The sequence below is a fragment of the Coccinella septempunctata genome, chromosome 3 (assembly GCF_907165205.1).
Source record: "Coccinella septempunctata chromosome 3, icCocSept1.1, whole genome shotgun sequence".
In the NCBI taxonomy this organism is placed as follows: domain Eukaryota; kingdom Metazoa; phylum Arthropoda; class Insecta; order Coleoptera; family Coccinellidae; genus Coccinella; species Coccinella septempunctata.
Window position 1 is genome coordinate 20,942,129 of NC_058191.1, and position 14,321 is coordinate 20,956,449.

General features: G+C 38.9%; 1 protein-coding gene across 1 annotated transcript in view; it reads left to right on the top strand.

Moving 5' to 3' along the window:
- Positions 1-345: 345 nt before the first annotated feature.
- Positions 346-14,321, top strand: part of LOC123310176 (N-acetylgalactosaminyltransferase 6-like) — a 67,459-nt gene continuing 53,483 nt past the window's right edge. The window contains exons 1-2 of the mRNA XM_044893589.1: positions 346-878; positions 934-1,006. Coding sequence (XP_044749524.1) covers positions 720-878; positions 934-1,006 — 232 coding nt within the window. The 5' untranslated portion in view covers positions 346-719. The remainder of the gene's footprint in view (positions 879-933; positions 1,007-14,321) is intronic.

Consider the following 14,321-nt stretch of genomic DNA (forward strand, 5'->3'; position numbering starts at 1 on the left):
GGAAGTGTTATTCGAAAGTTTGACAGTACGATTTCAGCGCCATCTGATTGTCATTTATGTGAAACACAGGCCAAAATTCAAAATGTAGTCGGTTTTTAGTACAGTGACTTTATCAAACACTGTATCAAAAGTCATTGTAGTTTTTAGTACTAGCGTTGAATGAAATACTTCAATCAACGGTACTAGCAATATGAAGGCGTTTCAATCGTATCATTCAACTACCCTCCATACATTCAACCAGAGACTATGATTCAACGTTGCAGAGATAACCTAACTCTTTGCTAGACAGTTATCTATGATCTCATCATAGACATAATAATGTCTATGTCTTTATTAAGTCTATGGATCTCATGGAAGAGATAAGATAAGAGACCTTGACTTCTTGAATAATAATATAAAAATTTTGAATAAATATTATTATTAATTATTCTTGGTAGAACATACTTTCCTGAATAAAGGTTAACAAGTTTCACAGCTAACAACATTATGACAAGTTAACCGTTGGTTCGCATCATATGTATACGTATTTTGATTAGATCCTGTAACTTGGTGGTAGTGTTGATATAAGTTATCTTACACCAAAGAGGAATCTTTGTTTATACATTATACAGTTTTAACAGCTTAACATGTTGAGTTGTAAAAATTGATGAACCTTGATAATTTCACTGAAAGAATGGAAGAACAATTCCAAAACATATGACGCTTCTTTATCCTTTATCATGAGAAGGAATTTTAAGGCAATATACAAGTTTTTCTTCATCTCAGGAATAACAATTGTATGTACCGTTTTAATATATAAAATTGTAATAAGAAGGCTCAAACATGAAATTCCATCACGGAAATCTTCTCTAAGCAAAACGGTATTAGGTCCAGAAGATGTAAGTTGTTAGATTATAAAGTATGAAATTGTCATTTAAAAATGGTCAATTCTAGGTACTGATATTGAATGGCGAGAAAATAGATTGGCATAACTATGCGTTGATTGAAGATGATTTCAAGAGAAAAGGTAGGTGGTGCGATAAATTTTCACAATATTTCAAACCTATTTGTATGAATTTTTCTCTGTTGAATATTAAGGAAATTATTTATCTCTTCCTCTGTCAAAAACATAATGCAAAAGAATCTGAACTATCTAAGCAGATATGCTGAAAATTCATTAGCAAGACATGTACACGTTAGGTAACCACACAGTTCACTTCTGCAGCAACTAAAAAATGTTGATCTTTATAATAGATGAAGAGGTTTAACTGCTAATAGGTGAAGTATGATTTTTGTTACACTGGGATTGACTGAATCTCGCACAGTTGAGAGCTTGTTATAAGATGAACAAATATGCTACACTGCAAGTACGGTCGCGACAAATTATTTTTAAAGAACACCCCCATGAAGAGGAAAAGTAAAAGTAGTCTGGAAAATAACACATTCCTCTGAAAATCCACTCAAAAATGAAATGACTCTTTCTGATCTGCTGAAAGTGACAACAGGGCATTTTATTTCTATAAGAAAAACAAAATTTCAGATCACAAAAAACAACATACGAAAATTGACATGAAAAGTTTTATTCTTTATAATTGTACTCAATGCTTTTTTTCGACTTCATGACCTTCCGTTATATTCAATATAACTTTGATTCACTCTCTGATTTCTAGTGGTATTATGAGTTTCTCATATCACCTTCTTATATGTGGACCTACTAAACTTTTTGCCAAGGCTAAGAAATTATCAAACAAATTGAGCAAACTGTTTGTAGTATGCTTGCAAAAAAAATATTTTGTAGACCTACTAATACTGATATGGAGTCTCTCAGACTCTGATGAATTGATAATGCGAATATATGGGATACTGTAAAACCTCATATCTTGAAACAGAAGGTGAACTTGGAACAAAACTTTATTTTTTTCCTAATTGTCCAAAATATTGCAACAGCCTTTGTTTAGTGGCTGTTACTCGCTCTCACGTGTCAAAGTAGAAATCAACTTAAAAAACCGTGCCAAAGGTGAGACAAAATAAGATAATTTGTTTTGTATTGTTAGGTTCGGTTACCACACTAACCAGGTAGAGTTCACGTGAATTTGTTGTTCCAACATTACATTCTTGCCAAACTGATATCAAGATATTGCGAAGGATGTTGAATGTTTTTGTAGTAAAACATGGAACAAATGTTGCAAGCTTTCCACTGGAGCCTCAAACATGATTAGTTGTTATTCCACATAGATCAATCATGGCATCATCTTAACCGAAACCTGGAGCATGTTTGTATGCATCATAGAGGGAAGATAATTTTTATATTTATTTCCAATGAAGAAATTTCACATTCAAAATTTCTCCTTACTAAATAAAACATGATCAATTCATCACCTCTCTTTCTCTATAAGCCAAAATTTGTTCCAGGTTACCAGTTATGGGTGATAACCGAGGTGATAACTTGGAAAATGGTGGTTTTTATTTTCTTTTAATCTTATTGAAAAATTCAGTGAATTTTTATTTGTTGTGGTTGATAGAATGGGTTTCCTTCAATGTCTTAAATAAGTCAAAGAGATATAACTCATCTGTCAAGCAAACAACATGTGTTAGCATGTGCAAAATGCATCAAGTTGGTTTTACAGTATTGACATTGTGAAAAAAAACAAAACAATCACCAGTAATAGGAAGGTAATAGAATGTCTGTAGGTGTAGCTTAAACATTGCAAAAATTATCGAAAAATTTTAATACCCAGAAGTCGAGACGCTCCTCTGACAACCTCACCGGTTGAAGTTGTATAAGAGGTTGAAACTTTTGGCTAAATCCAATCTGAATGGCTTACTGCTTTAAAATAAATATCTACACTTTTGTGCACATCAATTGATTGTCGTTGTTGTTAGATTCTTTATTCTGTTGAGTTATGTTCAAGTTTCTCAAACAGACATGAAATAATTGAATTCACAAGGTTTTTTTTTTTTTTGGATTTTTTTAAATTTATTCATTTATTTATTCACAAAGGGGGATGATTCAAACCAAAAAAGCATATCCCATTTAAGAATTATTTCCATCTCAGGTGGTTGTGGAAAATCTATTTAAAGTTGGTAATGGCCTACAAAGTAAGATTTTGAGTTGCGAAACTCAGGTTGGTATTGAGAATAAACACTGACCCACTGAGTTTATAAGCCCAAAAGATACATATTTCCAATTTACAATGACCTACTGACAAGGGCGGATATAGCTATTTTTCATGTTCGTCTATGCGGCTGAGCGCACAAAAATATAATTTCTTATAACGTCAGTTTCAAGACGATAAGGCTACCGCGTGAAAGTGTTTAATTTACGCTAGTAGGAAACACAGATTACAGAGTAGAAATATTGTTCCTAACTCATGTGGAAAGTGCCTTTCACAGATTACAGTAATCTGTAATCTGTGGTGCCTTTTGCGCACTCTACAACTTCGCTTCGCGTCGTTCGGTCAACTGCGTTCCCTTGCGGAAAAGTATCACTTTCCACACTTGTTAAGGAAATAACTATTACTTAATTAGCGCAAAAACAACAAGTTGAATATCTTAACAATTCCAATAACCTACAACTGTGCGCTAGTCAGTAACCTATTACTATCACGTGTATGTCCTCCCCTTCTTTCCAATAACAGATTCACCCGTTGATGCATTGAAACATTCCTAAAGCTGGAGTGCCAATCACGCGACTGAGGCGACTACGTCACGTTCACTGCTTTCATTGTAATTTATGGACCAGTTGTCAATCGCGCGGCTCTGGCGTCGCGACTGCCCAAAAAGCAGCCCAGTCGCTACAGTCGCCGCGGCTTGTCAATATATTGCGTGTATGAATTATTCTTATGAATTTTTTTCGGCCGTTGAATTCAAATTGAATTCAAAAAATTACCTGAATGTGGCTTGAGATAAGACAACACATTTTGAGAACTTGCTCCATCGATTGATACTCTATTGGGAATATAATTTAATATGTGTCGTGATTTGTCATTTTTGCATTTTTGAAAAATTAATTTCTGTAATTCGATTCTTCCTATTAAATTTTGCCGAATTGAAATTCGAGAACTAAATCAATTAAGTTTTCCCTCCATTAACGCGTGCTAGTCATGAATCAGCGAAGAAATTCCCACAGAGGCTAAAACATATGTACACAAACTGTAGACCGGTTTCGGGATTATTGTCCCTCATCAGTACAGTGCAGTATAACACATCTCAACCGGAGGATGGTGTCATTAAGCAAGAATGGGGGCCCATCATGAGGGATATTTGACAATCCTCATCACGACACGCTGCGACACGACACATAACTATTTCAATTATGTATGGCTATATGTATATTTTTCACCAATTTTCTGTCGGGCATCGTTTGTACCCATTGTTTCAAACTGGTCCATATTCAGGCAATGGGTACGACAAAACTAGTGATAGAGAGTTGATTGCAATATTCTGAGACCGTTCAGGAGTTTAGGAGTAGAATACGAGCCAACACAAAATTGAACTGATTGCTGATGAGTCGGTAAGAACTGAAAAATATGGCTTCATCCTATTCAAGGTGTCTGTGGACTAACCTATTCTCGTAAATCTCTTTTTCTCGGGTAAGGTGATGAGGACAGCTTCGCGAAGACACATATAATACATGTAATAATGAACCTATTTTTTCTCTTTTACTTCTTCGTTTTTTGAATCGCCCAAAAATACCTGCTGCTTTTTTCATGATATTACTGATACTTGCTTCAATAAAATATTGCGTATTCCAATGCGACGGCGGCTAGAGCCGCGCAATTGGCACTCGTCGCAGTCGCGTCGTCGAGTGATTGACACTCCACCTTTAGGAATGTCATTCCACTCTTCCACCACAGCAATATTCAACTCTTCTGTATTTCGGGCAGCGAATACGACGATGAATCCCCCTCTCTGGAAAATCTCACAAGTTCTCGATGGATATTCTTTTTGTTCTGTTGCTAGGTCAGAGACAACAACGAGACGCCCAATTCCCCACTATATATTTCGTCCGATGTTTTGCATCCTTGTCTCACAGCATCGACCCTGTTTGTAGATGGCGCCAAAGGCACTGGTGTAGCGTTTAGCGCGGGAATTATGAATTATTCTTTTGTGTATTACTGTTTTCTTGTTTTGAAGTATGGGAGCGATTTCGCGCAACCATGGAATTGATGCTGAAATTTTTGCCATGTTGATTATTATAATTCAAATTGGCAAACAATTCCGCTATCAATATGGCTGTGTGAAAATTTTTGGACGGAAATACAACTTTTCGAATGGTGGTTTTACGATTTATTTGAATTTGAATGAAACTAATAACAAACATATGGGAGAACAATTGAAGTATTAAAAAAGGGAAATATAAAACAAAACAAGTGAAATATAAAGCGAGTAACGTATAAACAACAAAATAGGTCGAATGACCTTCACATATTCTTCATTTTCATCAATTTTTCCGATTTGATTATACCATTTTTTTGGTTTTTAAATTTCTGGTTTTACCTTTTAACCCACCAGACTATTCCAATATTTACAATACTTTGCACTGTTTCTATCTCTGTTCGCAATGTTGTTCACATGTTAACCATGAAAAATCAATGTGATTATGAACAAATTTAGAGGCATGATATGGAAGGTCAGAAATATTAGAGTTATCCACCATAAAATTCTCCAATGAAGTTTCACCTTGTCCAATGGATATTGTGAATACTATACTTGGATATTGGATAATACAAACTCCTCTTATCATCTGAACATTCCTTGTTCCAGATGAACATGTTGTGTGCCTCCAACACATCTGATGACAATAGAGCAGAACAACCCGTACACGTTATTTTCTTATAGATGCCTTTCAAAATGAAACCAGCAACATAGGCTACTGAAAAAGTTTCTGCACGACCCCCATTCACATCTGCTTTAATTATGGATACCGTCTCCTCTGTTGATATTTCTGGCATACATATGACTTCAACTTCATTAGGTTGACATTCTCCTTCTTTCTCATCTTTCTCCAGAAATGATTTTAAATTGCTGAGAGGATCATTATTGTCCTTCTCACAATTTGAATGAGTGGAACAATGAATTAGATTGTTTAAAATTTGGGCTTTCAAACTACCCACAAATTGAAAAGCAGAGGGATTATCATTACAACCTGATCCATATCTGATGCATCCAAATAGGTTCTCTAAAGGATCTTGATTTAGAGACCTTGATTCCCCTGATAGCATTCAGAGATGTAATCCAACCCATTTGAGATGGTGGTGTACTTTGCTTGACCTGCCCGCTTTTTGAAAGCCTTTTAAATTTCCAACTCTTCACCATTTGCAAAGCTTTTGGCCAATATTCAATATGAGGAGAGTTTTCACTAATATTACATTTCAACTCCTTTCCTGACTGGTTGGTGTTCCCATTAAAACTATCGAACAGCGTATCCACTTCCATCAGGAATGAGGCTGTAGCAATACACTCCTGTTGCATTGCTCCTAAAAATTGATATTCGATGAAAAAATATAAAGATAAATTTGAAATTAATCTTACCATTTCTTATCATCGAATACAAATATGCTGACACAGTTCTACTCATTACTTGTGCAGCTATGTTAACCTTCATGGCATACTTCATGATTGGGTCAAAAAATCTTTAAGCTTATGAAGGGACCTGAAGACATAAGGAGATGCCTTGTCATGCTCATAAGCCCAACGAACATGCGAGAATTTGGCCTCCATAGTTGTAACGCTTTCTTCCATTTGAACGTTCAGAAATACATTGTATTTCCTGAATAAAGCATAAGTACGCTTTAATAAATGAGGGACATCGTACATAATAAAATTTTTTTGGCTCCATATATAAAATATGGTTTTTGAGTTGTCACACCCAATTCTTTCAGGCACTTGACATTGTTAACACCCATATCACAAATAGTTGCAACAATGTCTAATTTTGCTACGTTTGTAACAGCTTTGATGACATCAAATAGACAATTTCTAAGAATTTCTGAACTGCAACTCTTGTGGGTAAAGTAAAACGCTATAGGTTGCTTCCATTTACGGTTTAGTCCCACAAGCATAAAGGTTAGAACTTTTCTGGCAGCCTGTTTTCCACTTCTTTCTCCTCCAAAGTCCTCAAAGCCAATGATTTTCTTCTGGCCCTTATCGTAGTACAAGTTTTCTTTGATGTCCATTTCATCAAAGAGCAACACGCAACAGCGATCAAGGTCCTCTTTTATATTTTCATTAATATGCTTAAAAATGTTTTTATTTATTCCAGCATTCAATGGCACCTTTTTGAGCAAGTTCAATACAGTGTTGTAGCATCTGGGACTTTTCTTCAATAATAATAGAGACATAATTTTATCGTCCAAAGTCCATCTTCTGCCTCTTTTACTCTTCACTTTCGAACATCTTAATTGAGACATCATGAAGTTTCAGGATGTTTTAGGCATGTTTTTATATAAATTTCGAACCTCTGGGGCATCAGACAACTCTAAAACGCTCCTCAAAGTTTTAGACTTTTGTCTACACTAAGCATGGGCAAACTACGGCCCGCGGGCCAGGTCCGGCCCACGTGGAAGTCTAATCCGGCCCGCGTCAAGATTTTGAAACAATCACCAGTATTTTTGTTTCCTAAGTTTGACCGCCTGATAAGGAAAAGCAATGTCACCTTATACCGAGTTGTCTCAAAGCGTAAGTTGCGTACTGTTTATTATCATCTTAAAATGTTGAAGATTATACATCGAAGACGACAAATTAGCTGGAAACGTATTAGGTGGAAGAAGGACTGATAAATGGGGGCTTCGTAGCTGCTGAAGTGAACCAAGTCTATGCAGCCTAGTTTTGGGATACATGACGTTAGAATATAAGCATATGCTTACATTCACTTTACACAAATCTAAAGAAGTCACTTTGGAATTAATTGGTGATAAACAACTTCTTTGTCATGTATCTCAAAACTAGGCTGCATGGACTTGGTTCACTTCAGCCCTGAATCCCTCAAATAAAAGTCCACCAATTTGTTATTCAAATTGCATAGAGTTGTGCTCGAGGCTCAGCCTTAGTACTGCGTGTGCTTCTGGCAGCGGCTGGCATTATTTCTTGTAATCCCCAGAAAATGCAAAAGTCGCCAAATCTCCTTCGATGTTCCAACGACTGCATCACAGAACACAAATAGTGATGCATGGAATCCAAAACTTGCAACGAACGGCTTCTTGCTGAGCTCCAAACATGAAGGCAGTATTCGAGTGTGATTAATACATGAAAATTTATTCAATTATTCGATTCTGCGTAGTTTGAATCGATTAAGTAACGGTTTCCTTCTAAATGAAAATTTTTTAGCTTTAAGAACGGTATTAATTATTGGATCTAACATTAATTTTAGTTTAGCAAAGTTTGCGCGCAACTTCTAGTTCTCTCAATTCTATACTAAATTATTTTGGATTTGCTTGGGAGTCTTGGGACCTCGAGTTATAGCTGTCAACAGCACGGTTACTGAGATGATGATATTATGCTCGTGGTGGTTAGTAACGAATCAAGCATTAAAATTTTCATAGTGAATAGAAAAAAAGAGAGCCTTATTTTTGGTGAAAACTTTATTTGGAGACTGCAAAAGCAACGTCCGCTCGACCGGTTTCGGTGAATCAAATCACCATCCTCAGGAGTCAAGTAACAGGACGACTGCAACGAGAGAAGATATATTCAAGATTCAAAGATTTTTAAGAAAATAGGAAGTGAAAAACTCACGGTGCAGCAGCCCTGTTATGACTTTTCAAGTGAGCAGAAAAATCGATCGGTCCTCACTGTTGTCGACATATAAAATCCTATGAAATATTAAAAACACTCAGCTCAAATTCGAAATTCGTTAAAATATCTAGGTTACATAAAACATAAACAACACAAACACGAAAGAATGTAAAGAGCACAGCGCGCAGGGATGGACCGCGACTATTGAAGACGGATCGACGAACGACATACGGGAGTCGACACTCGACCGTCAGTCAACACATAGGCGGGGGCACGAAAGGGTAAAAAATGTGCGGGGTCCTGAGGTCGTTAGTCGCTCACTACCGGGGTTGTCTCCTCCACAACCGGTTCCATCTTAAGCATATCGAAAAGGCGTGGGAAATCGTGCGTGGACAGAGAATTTAGAGCGAGCAGAGACTTGTCTTCGATGTGGCAGAAAATCTCCATCTCCTCCAACACACACTGCCTCAAACCAAAGCTGGATGGATGAATGATTTTAGCGTCCTTCTCCGGGTCGAAAGGGTGACCGGTGAATCTCAGGTGTCTGCCGAATATTGACTTATCGCAGTTGCTTCTTTTTTGGCTTCGAAGGTGTTCGTTAATTCTCTGTTGAAGAGGTCTACCAGTTCTTCCAATGTAAACAACGTTACAGTTTGGGTCTCCACATGTCAATTTGTAGACTCCGCTTTGCTTTAGCGGTGGTATGCTATCTTTATTATGTACCAGGAGGTTATATAGGGTGTTAGTAGATTTATAGGCCACTCTGACATCGTAGTTGTGGAACAAATTTCCCACTCGGGAAGACAGAGATCCAATGTAAGACAGTTTCATGTACTTAGTGTCAATCTTATGTTGTTGAAGAGCCGAAGCTTCACTGTTCAGACGTTTCAGCTCCTCCTTCCTCATCATGGAGTCCACCCAGCTAAGATCGTATCCATTACGGATTGCTACATGCCTGATAATGTTCAGCTCGGATTGGAAGTCCTCACTTGAAAGTGGTATGGTGAACAGTCGATGTATCAAGAACCTGAGACCTGAGAGGCGTTGACTTAAATGGTGGGAAGAACAGAAGTTTATAATATGGTCAGTCTGTGTTGGTTTCCGATAAATGTTGAACGATATTCGGTTATTCATACGCTTCAGTTTAAGATCGAGGAATGGAATCTCAGAATCCACTTCCATCTCCATAGTGAAGTTTATCCTCTGATGTAAGCTATTGATCAAGTGTAGGAAGTTGTCCAATTCACTGCGGTCACCTGTCCAGCAAACTATCACGTCATCGACGTATCTGTACCAGAAAAGTATATTCTTTATATAAGGGTTGTCTGTGTTAAAAACCAACTTCCTTTCGAAGAAAGACATAAAAATTTCAGCGAAACTTTGAGACAACGGGTTGCCCATCCCGAGACCGTCCTCCATTCTGTAGAATACGTTCTCAAACGAAAAATAATTCTGCTTTAAGCAGATCTCGACTAGATGAAAGATGCTCTTACAGTGATCGTCACTCAGGGATGATGTCCATAAGATGTGCTTGAACAAATTCATCGTCTGGGACACGGGTATACTCGTAAAGAGGTTCGAGACGTCGAAAGAGACCAAAATGGCGTTATCGGGTATGTGGGTGTCTCTCAGATTCACAACTAGTTCAGAGGAATTCAGAATGCTGTGTGGAGACCGATATTGAAGATTGGTGTGGATATAGTCGCTCAACCATCGTGCCAAGCCGCTCGCCAGGGTGCCACAAAATGAAAGAACCGGTCTTATGCAGATAGCTGGCTTGTGTATCTTTGGTAGCCCATATAATCGGGGAGAGACATGGTTCATTGGCAGAAATTTCTTATAGCTCTCACACACTTGAGGGGCATAGGTGTTGACGACGCTGGAGAAGTCTTTCTGATATTGCTTTATAGGGTCGTTTTCCAGTCTCACGAAACCATCTGCTGATATATATTCTAACACCATTGATTTGTAATCGTCCCTTGGCATAATCACCAGACAGTTCCCCTTGTCGGCCTTTGAAACAAAAAGCTTATTGGTGGATATCTTCTGTCTTATTGACTTTATAATGTTTCCGAATTTGTCGCGGGTGGAGAAGGATGATATACTCTCTTTGTACTTATTCAAAATGGTGTACAATCTGGAGGACAATGCGTTTGAGTGTTCTTTAACTATGGAGCGAATAGCACACTCCAAGTCTGCAATGAGAGACTTAACTCCGGAGATACCAGAGGGGGGAAGGGCAAACTTCAATCCCAGGCCGAGAAAATTGAGCTCATCTCTTGAGAACTTTGTGGTAGTCAGGAGTTTCACCCTTGGGTGGAAGGTATGGTTGATTGGTGAAAGAGTCGTGTGATCTACTTGGAATGGGTCACCTCTATCCCTCAATCTTTGTAGCTTATCATTAAGTGATCTAAATCTATGTCTGGATAGGTTATGTAACTTGGCATGCAACCTTACCCGCAACTCGTCCAACTCCAAAGGATGAAGTCTCATCTGCAATATGTCATCCAGAATCTTCATTTTTATTCTATTTCTATAGATGTTGGAATGCCACTTGTCGATTTCCCTCCTTATCCTAATCCTCGTGTGGTTGCGGAGAATATTCCCCTCGCGACGGATTGTGCTCAACCTATACGATCTCAATATGTAGTTTGGGCAAATGTTCTCCCTGAGACATGTCTTGTTGAACCAGATGTGACCTGATGCGATTTCTGTCTTTCTACCCAACTTGAAAAGTAGACGGGTTAAAACTGCCAGGCTAGCAACCATCATGACTTCTTTGAACCCTTTGGCGTTCACCATATTGATAGTGAATAGAAAAAAAGAGAGCCTTATTTTTGGTGAAAACTTTATTTGGAGACTGCAAAAGCAACGTCCGCTCGACCGGTTTCGGTGAATCAAATCACCATCCTCAGGAGTCAAGTAACAGGACGACTGCAACGAGAGAAGATATATTCAAGATTCAAAGATTTTTAAGAAAATAGGAAGTGAAAAACTCACGGTGCAGCAGCCCTGTTATGACTTTTCAAGTGAGCAGAAAAATCGATCGGTCCTCACTGTTGTCGACATATAAAATCCTATGAAATATTAAAAACACTCAGCTCAAATTCGAAATTCGTTAAAATATCTAGGTTACATAAAACATAAACAACACAAACACGAAAGAATGTAAAGAGCACAGCGCGCAGGGATGGACCGCGACTATTGAAGACGGATCGACGAACGACATACGGGAGTCGACACTCGACCGTCAGTCAACACATAGGCGGGGGCACGAAAGGGTAAAAAATGTGCGGGGTCCTGAGGTCGTTAGTCGCTCACTACCGGGGTTGTCTCCTCCACAACCGGTTCCATCTTAAGCATATCGAAAAGGCGTGGGAAATCGTGCGTGGACAGAGAATTTAGAGCGAGCAGAGACTTGTCTTCGATGTGGCAGAAAATCTCCATCTCCTCCAACACACACTGCCTCAAACCAAAGCTGGATGGATGAATGATTTTAGCGTCCTTCTCCGGGTCGAAAGGGTGACCGGTGAATCTCAGGTGTCTGCCGAATATTGACTTATCGCAGTTGCTTCTTTTTTGGCTTCGAAGGTGTTCGTTAATTCTCTGTTGAAGAGGTCTACCAGTTCTTCCAATGTAAACAACGTTACAGTTTGGGTCTCCACATGTCAATTTGTAGACTCCGCTTTGCTTTAGCGGTGGTATGCTATCTTTATTATGTACCAGGAGGTTATATAGGGTGTTAGTAGATTTATAGGCCACTCTGACATCGTAGTTGTGGAACAAATTTCCCACTCGGGAAGACAGAGATCCAATGTAAGACAGTTTCATGTACTTAGTGTCAATCTTATGTTGTTGAAGAGCCGAAGCTTCACTGTTCAGACGTTTCAGCTCCTCCTTCCTCATCATGGAGTCCACCCAGCTAAGATCGTATCCATTACGGATTGCTACATGCCTGATAATGTTCAGCTCGGATTGGAAGTCCTCACTTGAAAGTGGTATGGTGAACAGTCGATGTATCAAGAACCTGAGACCTGAGAGGCGTTGACTTAAATGGTGGGAAGAACAGAAGTTTATAATATGGTCAGTCTGTGTTGGTTTCCGATAAATGTTGAACGATATTCGGTTATTCATACGCTTCAGTTTAAGATCGAGGAATGGAATCTCAGAATCCACTTCCATCTCCATAGTGAAGTTTATCCTCTGATGTAAGCTATTGATCAAGTGTAGGAAGTTGTCCAATTCACTGCGGTCACCTGTCCAGCAAACTATCACGTCATCGACGTATCTGTACCAGAAAAGTATATTCTTTATATAAGGGTTGTCTGTGTTAAAAACCAACTTCCTTTCGAAGAAAGACATAAAAATTTCAGCGAAACTTTGAGACAACGGGTTGCCCATCCCGAGACCGTCCTCCATTCTGTAGAATACGTTCTCAAACGAAAAATAATTCTGCTTTAAGCAGATCTCGACTAGATGAAAGATGCTCTTACAGTGATCGTCACTCAGGGATGATGTCCATAAGATGTGCTTGAACAAATTCATCGTCTGGGACACGGGTATACTCGTAAAGAGGTTCGAGACGTCGAAAGAGACCAAAATGGCGTTATCGGGTATGTGGGTGTCTCTCAGATTCACAACTAGTTCAGAGGAATTCAGAATGCTGTGTGGAGACCGATATTGAAGATTGGTGTGGATATAGTCGCTCAACCATCGTGCCAAGCCGCTCGCCAGGGTGCCACAAAATGAAAGAACCGGTCTTATGCAGATAGCTGGCTTGTGTATCTTTGGTAGCCCATATAATCGGGGAGAGACATCGGAAACCAACACAGACTGACCATATTATAAACTTCTGTTCTTCCCACCATTTAAGTCAACGCCTCTCAGGTCTCAGGTTCTTGATACATCGACTGTTCACCATACCACTTTCAAGTGAGGACTTCCAATCCGAGCTGAACATTATCAGGCATGTAGCAATCCGTAATGGATACGATCTTAGCTGGGTGGACTCCATGATGAGGAAGGAGGAGCTGAAACGTCTGAACAGTGAAGCTTCGGCTCTTCAACAACATAAGATTGACACTAAGTACATGAAACTGTCTTACATTGGATCTCTGTCTTCCCGAGTGGGAAATTTGTTCCACAACTACGATGTCAGAGTGGCCTATAAATCTACTAACACCCTATATAACCTCCTGGTACATAATAAAGATAGCATACCACCGCTAAAGCAAAGCGGAGTCTACAAATTGACATGTGGAGACCCAAACTGTAACGTTGTTTACATTGGAAGAACTGGTAGACCTCTTCAACAGAGAATTAACGAACACCTTCGAAGCCAAAAAAGAAGCAACTGCGATAAGTCAATATTCGGCAGACACCTGAGATTCACCGGTCACCCTTTCGACCCGGAGAAGGACGCTAAAATCATTCATCCATCCAGCTTTGGTTTGAGGCAGTGTGTGTTGGAGGAGATGGAGATTTTCTGCCACATCGAAGACAAGTCTCTGCTCGCTCTAAATTCTCTGTCCACGCACGATTTCCCACGCCTTTTCGATATGCTTAAGATGGAACCGGTTGTGGAGGAGACAACCCCGGTAGTGAGCGAC